The following is an 18039-nucleotide window of genomic DNA, read 5'->3' as shown; positions in this document are numbered from 1 at the left end:
CATCACTAGAAATAGTGTGTGTGCTGCAGCATGCCACTGAAAGGGTTTGAACAATCACTATGGAACACTCACACGTTACCATAACCTCCAATAATGAGAGTTATAGGCTGTGTAATTATATCTCAAAATATATTAATGTGATACTCCGTGCTGGCAGTGCGGCACTATACGGCATTATACCATAATTTCCCGCTTCCCACCGCACTGGCTGTCAGCGCTGGGACAGAGTATTATTATTATTATTTTCTCTAACGTCCTAGTGGATGCTGGGGACTCCGTAAGGACCATGGGGAATAGACGGGCTCCGCAGGAGACAGGGCACTCTAAGAAAGAATTAGGACTACTGGTGTGCACTGGCTCCTCCCTCTATGTCCCTCCTCCAGACCTCAGTTAGAATCTGTGCCCGGTCAGAGCTGGGTGCACTTTAGTGAGCTCTCCTGAGCTTGCTAATAAGAAAGTATTTTATTAGGATTTTTTTTATTTTCAGAGAGACTCTCTGCTACGTGGGACTGAGGGGAGAGAAGCAAACCTACTAACTGCGGATAGGTTGTGCTTCTTAGGCTACTGGACACCATTAGCTCCAGAGGGATCGAACACAGGAACTCACCCTTGGTTGTCCGTTCCCGGAGCCGCGCCGCCGTCCCCCTCGCAGAGCCAGAAGACAGAAGCCGGCGAGTGAAGCAAGAAGACATCAAAATCGGCGGCAGAAGACTCCTGTCTTCACATGAGGTAGCGCACAGCACTGCAGCTGTGCGCCATTGCTCCCACACTAACCCACACACTCCGGTCACTGTAGGGTGCAGGGCGCAGGGGGGGGGGGCGCCCTGGGCAGCAATTGAGTACCTCCTGGCAAAATAGAGCATATATACAGTGCACCCCGCCATTATTTTTCACAAAATCGCGGGACAGAAGCCCGCCGCTGAGGGGGCGGGGCTTCTTCCTCAGCACTCACCAGCGCCATTTTCTCTCCACAGCTCCGCTGAGAGGAAGCTCCCCAGGCTCTCCCCTGCAGAATCACGGTAGAAAGAGGGTAAAAAGAGAGGGGGGGCACATAAATTTAGCGCAAAATCACTAATACAGCAGCTACTGGGTAAACACTAAGTTACTGTGTAATTCCTGGGTTATATAGCGCTGGGGTGTGTGCTGGCATACTCTCTCTCTGTCTCTCCAAAAGGCCTTGTGGGGGTTCTGTCCTCAAATAGAGCATCCCCTGTGTGTGTGGTGTGTCGGTACGATTGTGTCGACATGTTTGACGAGGAATGCTATGTGGAAGCAGAGCAGGTGCAGATGAATGTGGGGTCTTCGCAGACAGCGCCGACACCTGATTGGATGGATATGTGGAAGGTGTTAAATGATAATGTAAACTCCTTGCATAAAAGGTTGGATAAAGCTGAAGCCTTGGGACAGTCAGGGTCTCAACCCATGCCTGATCCTACAGCGCAGAGGCCGTCAGGGTCTCAGAAGCGCCCGCTATCCCAGATTGTTGACACAGATATCGACACGGATTCTGACTCCAGTGTCGATGGCGATGATGCTAAGTTGCAGCCTAAAATGGCTAAAGCCATCCGCTACATGATTATAGCTATGAAGGATGTATTGCACATTTCAGAGGTAAACCTGGTCCCTGACAAGAGGGTTTATATGTTTGGGGAAAAAAGGCAAGAAGTGACCTTTCCCCCTTCACATGAGTTAAATGAGTTATGTGAAAAAGCTTGGGATTCTCCTGATAGGAAAGTGCAGATTTACAAACGGTTACTGATGGCGTATCCTTTCCCGCCAACGGACAGGTTACGCTGGGAATCATCCCCTAGGGTAGACAAAGCTTTGACACGCTTATCTAAGAAGGTGGCCCTGCCGTCGCAGGATACGGCCTCCCTAAAGGATCCTGCGGATAGGAAGCAGGAAGGTATCCTGAAGTCCGTTTATACACATTCAGGTACCCTACTGAGGCCGGCAATTGCGTCGGCCTGGATGTGTAGTGCTGTGGCAGCATGGATAGATACTCTGTCTGAGGAACTTGATACCTTGGACAAGGATACTATATTACTGACCCTGGGGCATATAAAAGATGCTGTCCTATATATGAGGGATGCCCAGAGAGACATTTGCCTACTTGGCTCGAGAATAAATGCAATGTAAATTTCTGCCAGAAGGGTCCTGTGGACTCGGCAATGGACAGGTGATGCCGACTCAAAAAAGCACATGGAGGTTTTACCTTATAAGGGTGAGGAATTGTTTGGGGACGGTCTCTCGGACCTAGTTTCCACACCTCACAACCGAAGAAAGCACCGTATTACCAAATGCAGTCCTTTCGGTCGCAAAGAGGCAAGAAAGTCCGAGGTGCGTCTTTTCTTGCCAGAGGCAGGGGTAGAGGAAGGAAGCTGCACAATACAGCTAGTTCCCAGGAACAGAAGTCCTCCCCGGCTTCCACTAAATCCACCGCATGACGCTGGGGCTCCACAGGTGGAGCCAGGAGCGGTGGGGGCGCGTCTCCGAAATTTCAGCCACCAGTGGGTTCGCTCACAGGTGGATCCCTGGGCTATGCAGATTGTGTCTCAGGGATACAAGCTGGAATTCGAAGTGATGCCCCATCACCGTTACCTCAAATCGGCCCTGCAAGCTTCCCCCATAGAAAGGGAAGTAGTGTTAGCGGCAAATCACAAATTATATCTCCAGAAGGTGGTGGTACAGGTTCCCCTCCCTCAACAGGGAAGGGGTTACTATTCCACAATGTTTTCTGGTTCCGAAACCGGACGGTTCTGTCAGACCCATATTGAATTTAAAATCCCTGAACATTTACCTGAAAAGGTTCAAGTTCAAGATGGAATCGCTCAGGGCGGTTATTGCGAGCCTGGAAGAGGGGGATTTTATGGTGTCTCTGGACATAAAGGATGCTTACCTGCATGTCCCCATTTATCCACCTCATCAGGAGTACCTCAGATTTGTGGTACAGGACTGTCATTACCAATTCCAGACGTTGCCGTTTGGTCTGTCCACGGCACCGAGAATATTTACCAAGGTAATGGCAGAAATGATGGTGCTTCTGCGAAAGCAAGGAGTCACAATTATCCCATACTTGGACGATCTCCTCATAAAGGCGAGATCCAGAGAGCAGTTGCTGATCAGCGTAGCACACTCTCGGGAGGTGTTACAACAGCACGGCTGGATTCTGAATATTCCAAAGTCACAGCTGATTCCTACGACGAGACTGCCCTTCCTGGGCATGATTCTGGACACAGACCAGAAGAAGGTGTTTCTCCCGGAGGAGAAGGCCCAGGAGCTCGTGACTCTGGTCAGAGACCTCTTAAAACCAAAACGGGTGTCGGTGCATCAATGCACGCGAGTCCTGGGAAAGATGGTGGCTTCATACGAGGCCATTCCCTTCGGCAGGTTCCATGCGAGGACCTTTCAGTGGGATCTGTTGGACAAGTGGTCCGGATCACATCTTCAGATGCATCGGCTGATCACCCTATCCCCCAGGGCCAGGGTGTCTCTTCTGTGGTGGCTGCAGAGTGCTCACCTTCTCGAGGGCCGCAGGTTCGGCATACAGAACTGGGTCCTGCTGACCACGGATGCAAGCCTCCGAGGGTGGGGGGGCAGTCACTCAGGGAAGAAACTTCCAGGGGCTGTGGTCAAGTCAGGAGACTTGTCTGCACATCAATATCCTGGAACTAAGGGCCATATACAACGCCCTGAGTCAAGCGGAGCCTCTGCTTCGCAACCAACCAGTGCTGATTCAGTCAGACAACATCACCGCGGTGGATCATGTAAACCGCCAGGGCGGCACATGAAGCAGGGTGGCGATGGCAGAAGCCACCAGAATTCTTCACTGGGCAGAGAATCACGTGCAGGCAGCAGTGTTCATTCCGGGATTGGACAACTGGGAAGCAGACTTCCTCAGCAGGCACGACCTCCACCCGGGAGAGTGGGGACTTCATCAGGAAGTCTTCACACAGATTACAAATCGATGGGAACTGCCACAGGTGGACATGATGGCATCCCACCTTAACAAAAAGCTACAAAGGTATTGCGCCAGGTCAAGAGACCCTCAGGCGATAGCTGTGGACGCACTAGTGACACCATGGGTGTTCCAGTCGGTTTATGTGTTTCCTCCTCTTCCTCTCATACCCAAGGTGCTGAGAATCGTAAGAAAAAGAGGAGTGAGAACAATACTCATTGTTCCGGATTGGCCAAGAAGGACTTGGTACCCGGAACTGCAAGAAATGCTCACAGAGGACCCATGGCCTCTGCCTCTCAGACAGGATCTGTTGCAACAGGGGCCCTGTCTGTTCCAAGACCTACCGCGGCTGCGTTTGACGGCATGGCGGTTGAACGCAGGATCCTAGCGGAAAAAGGCATTCCAGATGAAGTTATTCCTACGCTGATAAAGGCTAGGAAGGACGTGACAGCAAAACATTATCACCGTATATGGCGAAAATATGTTGCTTGGTGTGAGGCCAGGAAGGCCCCTACAGAGGAATTCCAGCTGGGCCGTTTCCTTCACTTCCTACAGTCGGGAGTGACTATGGGCTTAAAATTAGGGTCCATAAAGGTCCAGATTTCGGCCCTATCCATTTTCTTTCAAAAGGAACTGGCTTCTCTTCCTGAGGTTCAGACGTTTGTAAAGGGAGAGCTGCATATTCAGCCCCCTTTTGTGCCACCAGTGGCACCTTGGGATCTTAACGTGGTGTTGAGTTTCCTGAAATCTCACTGGTTTGAGCCACTTAAGACCGTGGAGTTAAAGTATCTCACGTGGAAAGTGGTCATGCTATTGGCCTTAGCTTCGGCTAGGCGTGTGTCAGAATTGGCGGCTTTGTCATGTAAAAGCCCCTATCTGGTTTTCCATATGGACAGGGCAGAATTACGGACTTCCCTTGCAATTTCTGCCGAAGGTGGTGTCATCTTTTCATTTGAACCAACCTATTGTGGTACCTGCGGCTACTCGTGACTTGGAGGATTCCAAGTTACTAGATGTAGTCAGGGCTTTGAAGATTTATGTAGCCAGAACGGCTGGAGTCAGGAAAACTGACTCGCTGTTTATCCTGTATGCATCCAACAAGCTGGGTGCTCCTGCTTCAAAGCAAACTATTGCTCGCTGGATCTGTAACACGATTCAGCAGGCTCATTCTGCGGCTGGATTGCCGCATCCAAAATCTGTAAAAGCCCATTCCACAAGGAAGGTGGGCTCTTCTTGGGCGGCTGCCCGAGGGGTCTCGGCATTACAGCTATACCGAGCAGCAACTTGGTCGGGTTCAAACACGTTTGCAAAATTCTACAAGTTTGATACCCTGGCTGAGGAGGACCTCCTGTTTGCTCATTCGGTGCTGCAGAGTTATCCGCACTCTCCCGCCCGTTTGGGAGCTTTGGTATAATCCCCATGGTCCTTACGGAGTCCCCAGCATCCACTAGGACGTTAGAGAAAATAAGATTTTACTTACCGGTAAATCTATTTCTCGTAGTCCGTAGTGGATGCTGGGCGCCCGTCCCAAGTGCGGACTTCTTCTGCAATACTTGTATATAGTTATTGCTTAAATAAGGGTTATTTTATGGTTGCATCAGGTTTATCTGATGCTCTGTTGTTGTTCATACTGTTAACTGGGTAAGTTATCACAAGTTATACGGTGTGATTGGTGTGGCTGGTTTGAGTCTTACCCTGGATTCCAAAATTCTTTACTTGGACTGTCAGCTCTTCCGGGCACAGTTTCCTTAACTGAGGTCTGGAGGAGGGACATAGAGGGAGGAGCCAGTGCACACCAGTAGTCCTAATTCTTTCTTAGAGTGCCCTGTCTCCTGCAGAGCCCGTCTATTCCCCATGGTCCTTACGGAGTCCCCAGCATCCACTACGGACTACGAGAAATAGATTTACCGGTAAGTAAAATCTTATTATTACATTTTATTTATAAGGCGCAACAAGTGTTTTGCAGCGCCGTACAAAGGACAGTACAGGGAGACAAAACTTACAGTTAATAAATAACAAAAATAGAGTACAGGTAACAAAGCACCACAATTCTCAAAACATAGTACAGCGAAGATGTAAGTAGTGAGGGAGTAATCATTGTGGCCATAGATAGAGATGAGCCTTTACCAGCAGGAGAAAAAGAGGGTAAAGATGGTCGCTGAGTAGGTGAGAGAGTATGGGGTCCCAGCACCAGCAGGGCACCAACGGTAGTGGGCGGGTCAGTACAGTTTAAACTTGGCGTCATCCGTGAGCCAATCGCGACTTGCAGACCGGTGGCCAATCAAAAGAGGCAGAGGCCTTTTGAAATTGAAGCTGTCCATAGACCGGCAGCCAGAAACAGCTGCAGCAGTATGATGGTTAACTGGGTCCCAAATTTCCATACCCCCACCTCTAAATTTTCCACTTTGAGCACTGGTGATATTTCATATGATATTGAAGAATAGCCAAAACAGAAAACGCTATATAAGGAGCAGGACTAGCAAAAACTGGATGAGCAGCTATTCTACTGTATATACCTGTACTATGCTGTAACACCACCATAAACATTTTAGACAATAAAGGAGCCTGTCAACCCGTTACTGTGGCCAGGACCAGCTAGAACCCCAAGATCACTTACTGTTCATCGCACATGGGACAGCTTTACCAAGGCGGCTGAACCTCCAGTCTCCTGCTATAAATCCACCAACATAATCCACTACACATGAATAAGACCATCCTGATGGGATGTGTCTGCATTGTGAACGTCCGGGATCCCGACTAGTGGTGACAGCTTCCTCTCCTGACACCCCTGTGCCACTTTATTGTATTGTACCTCTCATAATACCTTTTTATACTTGCACTTCTATCCGCGGTCCTCTCTTACCAATTTCCTCTGCTATCAGTACGCACTTTTCATCCCAGCTTTCCTGCTCACCATACATCCAATACAAGAGTGACAAGATCCCACAGCTGCGGACACAACAGTATAGTATAGTGTTTGTACTAGCAGTGTTTATTTCTGTGTTCCCGACAGTAGTGTGGAGCACTGAATGATGCACTCTGCTTGTGAAATAAACAGAGATAGACTTACCTCTCATGTGCGTGCACTGAGTCGCTGCTTAATAAGACAGTCACATTGAACAGACCACTGGCTGAGCAATACTAAAATGTTGGCTTCTCCTGGCCTGCCACCTAGTCAACTATAGTGCATGGTATTCAGGGGGCAAAGTCTACAGGTAGTGGAGCCCAGGGGGATTATCCTGATGGTATCTGGACTATAGATCTGCACTAAAAAGGTCTACAGTCAATAGGTCTGCCACTAATGGTAGACATGCATTTGGTCGACAGGGTCAAAAGGTTGACAGGGACCAACAGTCGACATGTAAAACATAGACAGTTCAAAAGGTCGACATGGTCAAAAGGTTGACATAACAATGGTCGACACACATATGGTAGACTTTTTCTTTTCTTTTTTTCAACTTTTTCATACTTTACCATCCACGTGGGCTACCATTGGGAATAGTAACCTTGCCTGAAGCATGACCTTTCCTGCTGTTTACCTATTCTATGTCAACCTTTTGATCCTGTCGACATTTTGACCCTGTCGACCTAATGCATGTCTACCATTAGTGGTAGACCTATTGACTGTAGACCTTTTTAGTGTAGATCTAATAATCCACACCCATCCTGATGCCCATAAGGACAAGTCCAACACTGCTCATTTATGACTGGCATCCAATTTTAGATAAAGGTTGTGTAGTAAGCCTAGATCAGTGTCCTTGCATAAGTACCAGTATCTAAAGTGTTGCATCTCAAGTCAAGTTTTGTTAATTATAAAATCAGGGGTAATATTTACTGAAGTTCAAATACAATTAACATTGGCTATAAAATGAGCCATCTCCATTTCTTCACCCTTGAGTTCCTGATGAAGCATATTTCATGTTACCTGATCATTTTGCCAGAGGAACCCAAATAGTGAATAAAGGGGGCTATTCAGAGATGGATGCAGATCTTTCTACCTCAGCAAGATCTCCGTCCATCTACTCACATGCTGGGGGCCGCCCAGCACAGGGTAAGAACGCCCAGCATGTGTGTTGCGCTGCCCCCAATGCACTCACAATTTAATTGCGAACGCATTGATTAGACGATGACCCCTACCTGTGCAGCCTGGCTGTGCTGGCAGGTGGACCGGCGTCATCTGTTGTCTCAGAATGGCTGCGTGTGACGTCACGCAGCCACCCCGAAAATGGTCCGGACACACCTGCGATGTCCGGACCACGCCCACAAAACGCTGTGGTGACGCCCTACCGACGCCCAAAGCGGTCAATCACTAAGGCGATTGCATTTTTCTGGGATGTGATCGCATGGTGAAGGCTCGTGCGCAGACCCGATGAACGCAGCCGCTGCGTTCATCTTGGAATAAGGCCCAAAATACAATGGGACTAGAGTGTAGGGGTAGCTTATTACTGGACCAGTCTAATGCATGCCTTTGTACCTTATGCATAGTTAATAATATTTTAAACTACTGAACAGAGTCGCTTTTCTATCAGACAAATACATGTATATCACACTGTGCACTGTGTAAGTGGACTTTAGTCTATCTGTCAAATGCTACCATCATAATATGTTTCCTGAACATGATTAAAAGTTAAAACAGTATCGTTTTGCCTTTTAAATTCTTTTTTTCTGACCAGTCTCTGTTGCGGGGTCTTGACAAAGGTCCATGACTGGATCTAATCATATACAGCTATATTTGTTTCCCCCATTTGTTTCCCCCCAGAGGGGGCTGGACGGCGGCGTTAAGCCGCCCTTTATGGGGAGCGGTCCGGCCAACGCAGGCGTGGCCGGACCGTTGGGGGGGCGGGCCGTGGTGGCTGCGTGTAACGGTGAGCGACGAGTAGCTCCCGGTCAGCACGCTAAAGCTGCGCTGGTCCGGAGCTACTCTTGAAGTGCAAAGGCATCGCCTCTGTGCGATGCCTTTGCACTTCTGCGGGAAGGGTGGGCCGCACTGACATGCGGGGCGGGATAGCCCTGTGCTGGGCGTCCCCCCGCATGTCAGTGTGAATTATCGTAGCTGTGCTAAATTTAGCACAGCTACGATCAACTCAGAATGACCCCCTTTGTGTTTACCTGAAATGTTCCATGTGACTAAATAGCTTTAGCCAAAACCTCGAAAGAATAAGTTATAACTATATTTCCCCCTTCATTGTTTCAGCTTTGAAGAAAAAATATTACTCAAGATTACAATGTTATTACCCAGAATTACAGGACGAATGTGTTTTGAAACTTTTGATCAATGCAAGATTTTTTTGTAACAAAATAGATAGGTACTTTTCAGTGAACAGCAAAATTATCATTACCGAGAACACAAGATGTGTATTTTACAATGGGCTAAGGAAATCCTGCTTCCTGATGTGATATCCAGCCTTAGACTGGAATTCAGGATGTTTCCCTAATGCTTTTCAGTTACATTTCGTATTTTAGTATGGTTCATATGTTTATGAGAGTGTATTTTTATAGTAAAACTTTCCTATTGCTTCGTACATTGTAGAGACAGTAGGAAATAAAACAAATATCACTAAGGATTCTATCCATCCTCCTTTAATTTTTAGAAAAGTTCTCCTTGTTTTGTAGAAATTGCCATTCATTATAAAGGTATTTCCTGCTTTCCTTTCAGTCCCGATCTGGCCCGCTGGCCCCATACACTGGTATGGAGAACTAAACTCATCAAGCTCTGAAAATAGAACATTTTCGGAGCTTGACATAGGGAACCTTCGCCTTGAGGACCATGTTTGAGAACCTTTGACTTAGCCTTAGAAATCTAGCTTCAGAAAAGGAAAGGCAATGAAGCCACATTTAGTACCCACAAATTAAGTTTTGTAAATGTTTTGTACATGTAGTAATGCTGGTGGCACGCTGGACATTTTTTGGGCTTGTAACGTTGAACGTAGGGCACTCAAAGTGAAAAACGTTAATTAGCCATGATGATACAGGAAAACGCTTTAGTCATGTGGGAGGATTCAAGTGTATGGAAAAGGGTGGTCTTCTGTTTGCCGGCGGCTGGGCTCCCGACGACCAGCATACCGGTGCCGGAATCCCGACCGCCAGCATACCGACATCTTTTCTCCCTCTTGGGGGTCCATGACCCCCCTGGAGGGAGAATATATAACGTGGCGCGCATGCATGGGGCTCATTTGCGATCGCCCAGCGGTCGGTATGCCGGCGGTCGGTATGCCGGTCACTGGGAACCCGGCCGCGGGCATACCCTACCCAGTAGCGGATCTTGCCACGGGCAAGCAGGACTTTTGCCCGGGGCGCCGCCTTCCGGAGGGCGCCGGCGCTATCCGGAGTGCGCCGCACCATGGCAAGATCCGCTGCTGCTGTGCCCCCCGCTGTCCTGCTGCCCGCTGTGAAGGGAAACTAGACGCGTAGCGTCTAGTTTCCCTTCGTCGGCCCTGACCCTACTACACCAAAGAGTCTCACATCACACTCGGGTGAATTCATGTCATGACATAGGATGTTGCTTGCACAAGACACAACACTCACTGAAGATAAACACAGGAGATATCAGGGGCTTATAAACATACATAGAATACAGTTTCTGGGTTTATAACATACATGGAATACAGTTTCTGGGTTTATAACATACATGGAATAAAGTTTTTGGGTTTTATAAACATACATGGAATACAGTTTATAGGTTTATAAACATACATGGAATACAGTTTTTGGGTTTATATACATACATGGAATACAGTTTTTGGGTTTATAAACATACATGGAATACAGTTTTTGGGTTTATAAACATACATGGAATACAGTTTTTGGGTTTATAAACATACATGGAATACAGTTTTTGGGTTTATAAACATACATGGAATACAGTTTTTGGGTTTATAACATACATGGAGTACAGTTTTTGGGTTTATAAAAATACATGGAATACAGTTTTTGGGTTTTATAAACATACATGGAGTACAGTTTTTGGGTTTATAAACATACATGGAATACAGTTTTTGGGTTTTATAAACATACATGGAATACAGTTTTTGGGTTTATAAACATACATGGAATACAGTTTTTGGGTTTATATACATACATGGAATACGGTTTTGGGCTTATAAACATACATGGAATACAGTTTTTGGGTTTATAAACATACATGGAATACAGTTTTGGGGTTTATAACATACATGGAATACAGTTTTGGGGTTTATAAACATACATGGAATAAAGGTTGTGGGTTTATATACATACATGGAATACAGTTTTTGGGTTTTATAAACATACATGGATGGAATACAGTTTTTGGATTTTATAAACATATATGGAATACAGTTTGACCCTGACTTTGACATAATGCTCATTTATTTCCATACAAGACAAGATAAGTGACGTCATTGGTGATTTAAGGACCTTATTCAGTAAGGATTGCACATTCTGCTTTTAGGCAGAGGGGGTAATTCTGAGTTGATCGCAGCTTCAAGTTTGTTAGCAATTGGGCAAAACCATGTGCACTGCAGGGGAGGCAGATATAACATGTGCAGAGAGAGATAGTGGTATATTTACTAAGGTCCCGATTTTGACCGAGATGCCGTTTTTTCTTCAAAGTGTCATCGGTAATTTACTAAGCAAAAATCACGGCAGTGATGAGGGCATTCGTAATATTTTGGAAGTCCTAGGAAAAAATCACGAATCAATACACCATCGGTCAAATACGCCTGCAATTTGTTAGAAATCGGTCATTTACTAAAAAGTGCAAAACACAAATACTGCCGACAATAGCCAAACACTGCCGTGCTAAAATACAAATCGTGAAAAAGTGCTAAAAAAAAAACAGACCTGCTTTTTTATCCCGTGTTTGTATAGGCATGCACGGATCCATGAGATACGTGCATGTTTTTCAGTGGGAAGGGGTGGGAAATGTTATAATTTTTCAAAAAAAAAATGCGTGGGGTCCCCCCTCCTAAATCAAACCAGCCTCGGGCTCTTTGAGCCGGCCCTGGTTGCAAAAATATGGGGGGGAAATTGACAGGGGTTCCCCCATATTTAAGCAACCAGCACCGGGCTCTGCGCCTGGTCCTGGTTCCAAAAATACGGGGGACAAAAAGCGTAGGGGTCCCCCGTATTTTTGAAACCAGCACCGGGATCCACTAGCTGGACAGATAATGCCACAGCCGGGGGTCACTTTTATACAGTGCCTTGCGGCCGTGGCATCAAATATCCAACTAGTCACCCCTGGCCGGGGTACCCTGAGGGAGTGGGGACCCCTTCAATCAAGGGGTCCCCCCCCCAGCCACCCAAGGGCCAGGGGTGAAGCCCGAGGCTGTCTCCCCCATCCAATGGGCTGCGGATGGGGGGCTGATAGCCTTTGATGAAAGTAATGAATATTGTTTTTAGTAGCAGTACTACAAGTCCCAGCAAGCCTCCCCCGCAAGCTGGTACTTGGAGAACCACAAGTACCAGCATGCGGCGGAAAACCGGGCCCGCTGGTACCTGTAGTACTACTACTAAAAAAATACCCCAATAAAGACATTACACACACACCTTGAAAGTATAACTTTAATGCATACATACACACCACCATATACACATACTTACCTTATGTTCACACGAGGGTCGGTCCTCTTCTCCAGTAGAATCCATGGTGTACCTGTTGAAAAAATCCTACTCACCAAATCCAGTGTAGAGGGCTCCTCGGATACTCCATTTGTAATCCACGTACTTGTAAAAATAAAAAAACGGGACACCCGACCACGAACTGAAAGGGGACCCATGTTTTCACATGGGACCCCTTTCCCCGAATGCCAGAAACCCCCTCTGACTGATGTCTAAGTGGGTTTCTTCAGCCAATCAGGGAGCGCCACGTTGTGGCACCCTCCTGATCGGCTGTGTGCTCCTGTACTGTCTGACAGGCGGCACACGGCAGTGTTACAATGTAGCACCTATGCGCTCCATTGTAACCAATGGTGGGAACTTTGTGGTCAGCGGTGAGGTCACTTTCGGTCAACCGCTGACCTCAAAGTTCCCACCATTGGTTACAATGGAGCGCATAGGTGCTGGTTTCAAAAATACGGGGGACCCCTACGCTTTTTGTCCCCCGTATTTTTGGAACCAGGACCAGGCGCAGAGCCCGGTGCTGGTTGCTTAAATATGGGGGAACCCCTGTCAATTTTTTCCCCATATTTTTGCAACCAGGGCCGGCTCAAAGAGCCCGAGGCTGGTTTGGCTTAGGAGGGGGGACCCCACGCATTTTTTTTTTTTTAAATTATAATTATATTATAAGGTGCACAATGAAGCCCTGCACGGATCTCTCAGATCCGGCCGAGATTCATTGTATTAAAGTCGGCAGTGTTTTACAAGTCACTCACGTAAAACACTGCCTAAAAAAACGAATGACATCGACATCGGAAAAAACGAAAATGCAGAATACGGCAGCTTAGTAAATTAGTCGTAATCAATTCAAAAAGTTGCATATTTACACTTTCGATGTCATTCGTGATTGAACTTTGACCTCAAACGGGAAAATACGATTCTTAGTAAATTTACCCCATAGATTTGGGTGTGGTGTGTTCAATCTGCAATCTAAATTGCAGTGTAAAAATAAAGCAGCCAGTATTTACCCTGCATAGAAACAAAATAACCCACCCAAATCTAACTCTCTCTGCACATGTTATTTCTGCCTCCCCTGCAGTGCACATGGTTTTGCCCAACTGCTAAAAAATTTCCTGCTGCGATCAACTTGGAATTACCCCCAGAATCTGCAATAATTGCAATCTGGGGGCTGTCCGTCACAGGGCAAGGCTACCTAGCATGCTACCCACCGCCCACCCACTGCGATCAAGCTGTAATTGCAAACGCACTGCAATTACAGCGTGTCGCAGAAACTCCGGATAACTCCTACCGGCGCAGCCTGGCTGCGATGGCAGGAGTCCCGCCGCCATTTTTTTGATCAGACCAGCTGCGTGTGAGGACATGCAGCCGCACCAAAAACGCCACCGATGCGCGCCCATTTCCCCGGCGCCACCACAAAAACACTCGGTCGCCACCCCCCGCCTGTCAATCAGGCAGAGGCATTTGCAGTTAATGCAGGCCGACCACACTAACTGCGGGCGCATGCGCAGGACGGTACCTGCACATGCACGCAGGGGTCTGTCACTGAAATTGCGATTGCAATGCGACCTGAATCAGCCCCTAAATACGTAAAACCACAAAAGTGACATTTTAACACTGTCGGCAGTAATGTAAGACAGATGATCAGAAATTCGTACACAGTACATTTTCAGCACGATAACTGCTCACCAGGACCGACAAATGTCACGGAGCAGGCCAGATCAGAGGAACAGAGCCAACTGGCTTTGGAACAATAATCGGCCCTAATAATCCACACCCTCACACGCTCAGATTTTCAGACTGAATGGGTCAGAAATTGCTGTTAGGCTGAATTATTGCATATTGGGGGTAATTCCAAGTTGATCGCAGCAGGAAATTTTTTAGCAGTTGGGCAAAACCATGTGCACTGCAGGGGGGGCAGATATAACATTTGCAGAGAGAGTTAGATTTGGGTGGGTTATTTTGTTTCTGTGCAGGGTAAATACTGGCTACTTTATTTTTACACTGCAATTTAGATTGCAGATTGAACTCACCACACCCAAATCTATCTATCTCTGCACATGTTATATCTGCCTCCCCTGCACTGCACATGGTTTTGCCCAACTGCTAACAAAGTTCCTGCTGCGATCAACTCAGAATTACCCCCTTTGTGTACCTAGCTTGTGTACTAGTAACTTCCTAACCAATACAAAAAACCTAAAATTAACGTCAATGAAAGAAAGCTATCCAGCTCATTCATTGATGACATTGGTCAATTTGAAGGACTCAGGAGTTATGGCCGACCAAATGTATTACTCTGCTGTCCAGTGAAGACAGATGCATGTATGATAGCATAGGAGGCATCGCTGAACAAATAGGCAGTATTGTAATCATTTTTAAGAATATATAGATGATTTTACAGTGGTTTAGCTACAGATCTGGGCCAACAGGTCCCATTCAGAACATTAGTCTCATGCGGCAAACAGTTAGCATCTGAATATACAGAGGCTGTGCTTTTCCCAAAGCAAGCAGTTTGGTATCTATTTTAGAGTAACGATAGATAGATAGATAGATAGATAGATAGATAGATAGATAGATAGATAGATAGATAGATAGATAGATAGATTGATTTAGACGCTGATGCAGAGTTGAATGCAAGTCCCCATCCCACATAAAATACACCATCAATGTATCCACCATAGAGCACCAGGTTTGCTCTTATTGTGCTACCTGGTGCCCATTGCTGTGCCAAGAATCTGAAAATAATAAATAGAGTTAATTAAAACTAATGTGGCAAAATTATCTAGAGTTAAGAAAGAACTCACATTGTCTGCCTGAGACCTGTGAATTTGTAATAACAAAATGTATTTACTGCAGAAATACTTTATTTATGAGGGTTTGTTTATACTGCTAGTACATTGCATCAGTATATAGGGGTCTATTTAGTAAGCCTTGGATGGAGATAAAGTGGACGGAGATAAAGTAGCAGCTGATCGGCTCCTAACTGCCATGTCACAGGTTGGGTTTGAAAAATGACAGTTAAGAGCCGATTGGCGGGTTCTTTATCTCCATCCTAGGCTTAGTAAATTGTCCCCTTAGTCCTGTACATATTGGTGAAGTAAGCCTTTATTGCCAACTGAAAGAGTCAACAATCTGTTCACCCAATGAAAATGATTTATGTTCAAATTCCTACCCTATGCCAGCAGAATCGCAGGGACCCAATATACAGGAACTATCTCATGCAGTCAGAATTACCCTCTCCAAGTCTATCTTCTACTGTTATAGAGTTAATTGAATTTAATTTCTCATATACTTTGGGGGTCTATAGCAAATACTGAAATCTGTCTGAGCCTGTGTGGGGATATCTACTAACAAAACACAGAATTGTAAATACCAATAACAACTAATCACACAGTCTTATTTGCACTCAGTGGATGAAAGGCAGCGTCTTATTGGTTGCTAAGAGTTAATGCATAATTGTAGGGCCGGCTCTACTATTAGGCAGCTTTAGGAAGCAATACCATGATTGGGGGTGTGGTACATCCCTGAGTCTTCTTATAACAAAATTAAGGATAACTCTGAGTAATCTTAATGCAGATGGCTGCTGTTGAACTTCTAAGATGTTACCTCCACACCTTCACCTGAGGCAGGAAAGTGGGTATTGGTGTGTGGTCTGGGGGGGGGGGGGGGGGGGGAATAGGCTGACGTTTGCCTAGGGTGCCGAGAAACCTTGCACCAGCCCTGCATGCAGGGCCATCTTAACAGCAGTGTGGGCCCCTGGGCACAGCAATGCACTGGGGCCCCTACCCATCCTCCATGGGTGGGGGTGCTATCAGCAGCAGCTTTGATGTTCCGTGGGCGGTAGGGGGTGTTCTATCTTCCGCTCAGCAGGTAGGACCTGGAGCAGTAATTTCTGCTAATTACTCCTTTACTGCACAGATGGGGTGGGAGAGAGAACACTAAACTGTAGAAGGGGGCATTGGGCTGATTAAAGGGGCCCCGGTACATTACTTCCAGGGTGGTATGGGGTGTTTAATACATAAGGGAGGGGTCGATAGTGGAGTGGGCTTAATATTCATAATTTTCTGGTGAGACAGCAGCTTGCTTAACTGCAGATATCTCAAGTTCCTGGATGAAGATTCCTTAGCTTTGAATGGGATAAAAAATTAGAGTGTCTCACTTGTCAGGAGGTACTGGGGACACCTCTGAGGAGGTACTGGGGACTTGGGGACCAGAGCAATCCACCAACAAATATATAAAACTGCATATTAGGCGTGTGGAGCTGGAGCAGGGACCAGCTGCTTGAAGGCTGATATCTCTGGTTCTGGGCATAGTAGAGAGAAGCTGCCAGTGTCCACCGAAAGGGGAGAGTCACAGCTTTTGAAATGTACCCTCAGAAAAACTCCAAGTCAGATAGAGCCTGAGATATCTGGCTGGGAAGAGCAATTAACAGGCTTGGATGGGGACCACTGCTTTGAAGTCGGATATCTCTGGTTCCCTAGGGCCGATTTTCAAAAATCTGGTACCCCTGGGAAGAGGGGACCCTCAGCTATCAGCCTAGGGCCCTTTTACTCCTGGGGCCCATGGGCAAAAGCCCATTGAGCCCATACGAAAAGACGGCCCTGCCTGCATGTGTGGCATAACTGGCAAAGGATAGGAAAATATTTAGGCAATGTTGCAGCACGCAAAATAGGTTTATCTGGCTGCAAGTAATTATGTATAACTTTCTATTCTACTATACATTATTCATGTATTTTTATGTATATGTTTTATTTTATTTTAATTTTTTTGTTTTCAGTCCAGCTGCCATCTGGACAAGTTTGTCAAGGTGTGAAGAAGTCAATGTCTCTGCCTTCAAATTCTTTAAGGACTGGTAACAATTTATCCCCATTAATCATCTCTAAAACTCAGAGTCACTCTTTGTATTCTTTCCTACCGGTCCTAAGAAGAGAACCTCTAAGGACAAGCCGAGTTCTCCCTGCTATCCCAAGCCAGAAGGGACACAATGCAACAGAAAGCCTTATGAAATCGCCAGACAAATCGGATACTAATGACTAGTCACGCATCGATAGCCATTACTAGAGACATTCCTGTTGTGTATTCTATGTATGTTCTACTGTGTGTAGGGTTTGTACCACGAGCATCATGTGAGTATTTTGTACCTTCTATCAGAATGATTACGAACATGAACTAGGTTTTTGCAATTTTTTTTAAAAAGAGGTAATCATTTTTTTTATAAGTTGTTATTTTGTGATCTTCCATGCCAAAAACGTGTCAAGAAAAAAGTGTTTCAATTATATATGGAATTAAAAAATTTTTTTTTACTCTATTCTTGCTTCAATTGTGTTGAATAAAAAAAGAAAGTTATGCAAACAATGTACAGTACATTAGTGTATACTGTCAGAACAAACAATAGACCAGTGATCTCCAACCCGTAGCTTGCGAGCTACCGGTAGCTCGCCGTAGTATTTTCGGTAGATCACAGAGCACACGGGCTTGGGCAGTCACTG

At 46.2% G+C, this 18039-nt stretch overlaps 1 protein-coding gene across 1 annotated transcript in view; it reads left to right on the top strand.

Moving 5' to 3' along the window:
- Nucleotides 1-17823, top strand: part of ANKRD55 (ankyrin repeat domain 55) — a 315713-nt gene extending 297890 nt beyond the window's left edge. Inside the window, exon 11 of the mRNA XM_063947702.1 lies at nucleotides 17328-17823. Coding sequence (XP_063803772.1) covers nucleotides 17328-17587 — 260 coding nt within the window. The 3' untranslated portion in view covers nucleotides 17588-17823. The remainder of the gene's footprint in view (nucleotides 1-17327) is intronic.
- Nucleotides 17824-18039: the final 216 nt, after the last annotated feature.

The sequence above is a fragment of the Pseudophryne corroboree genome, chromosome 1 (genome assembly GCF_028390025.1).
Source record: "Pseudophryne corroboree isolate aPseCor3 chromosome 1, aPseCor3.hap2, whole genome shotgun sequence".
Taxonomy (NCBI): Eukaryota; Metazoa; Chordata; class Amphibia; order Anura; family Myobatrachidae; genus Pseudophryne; species Pseudophryne corroboree.
Note: the sequence above shows the minus strand (reverse complement) of the source record. Positions and strands in the feature narration are given on the sequence as shown.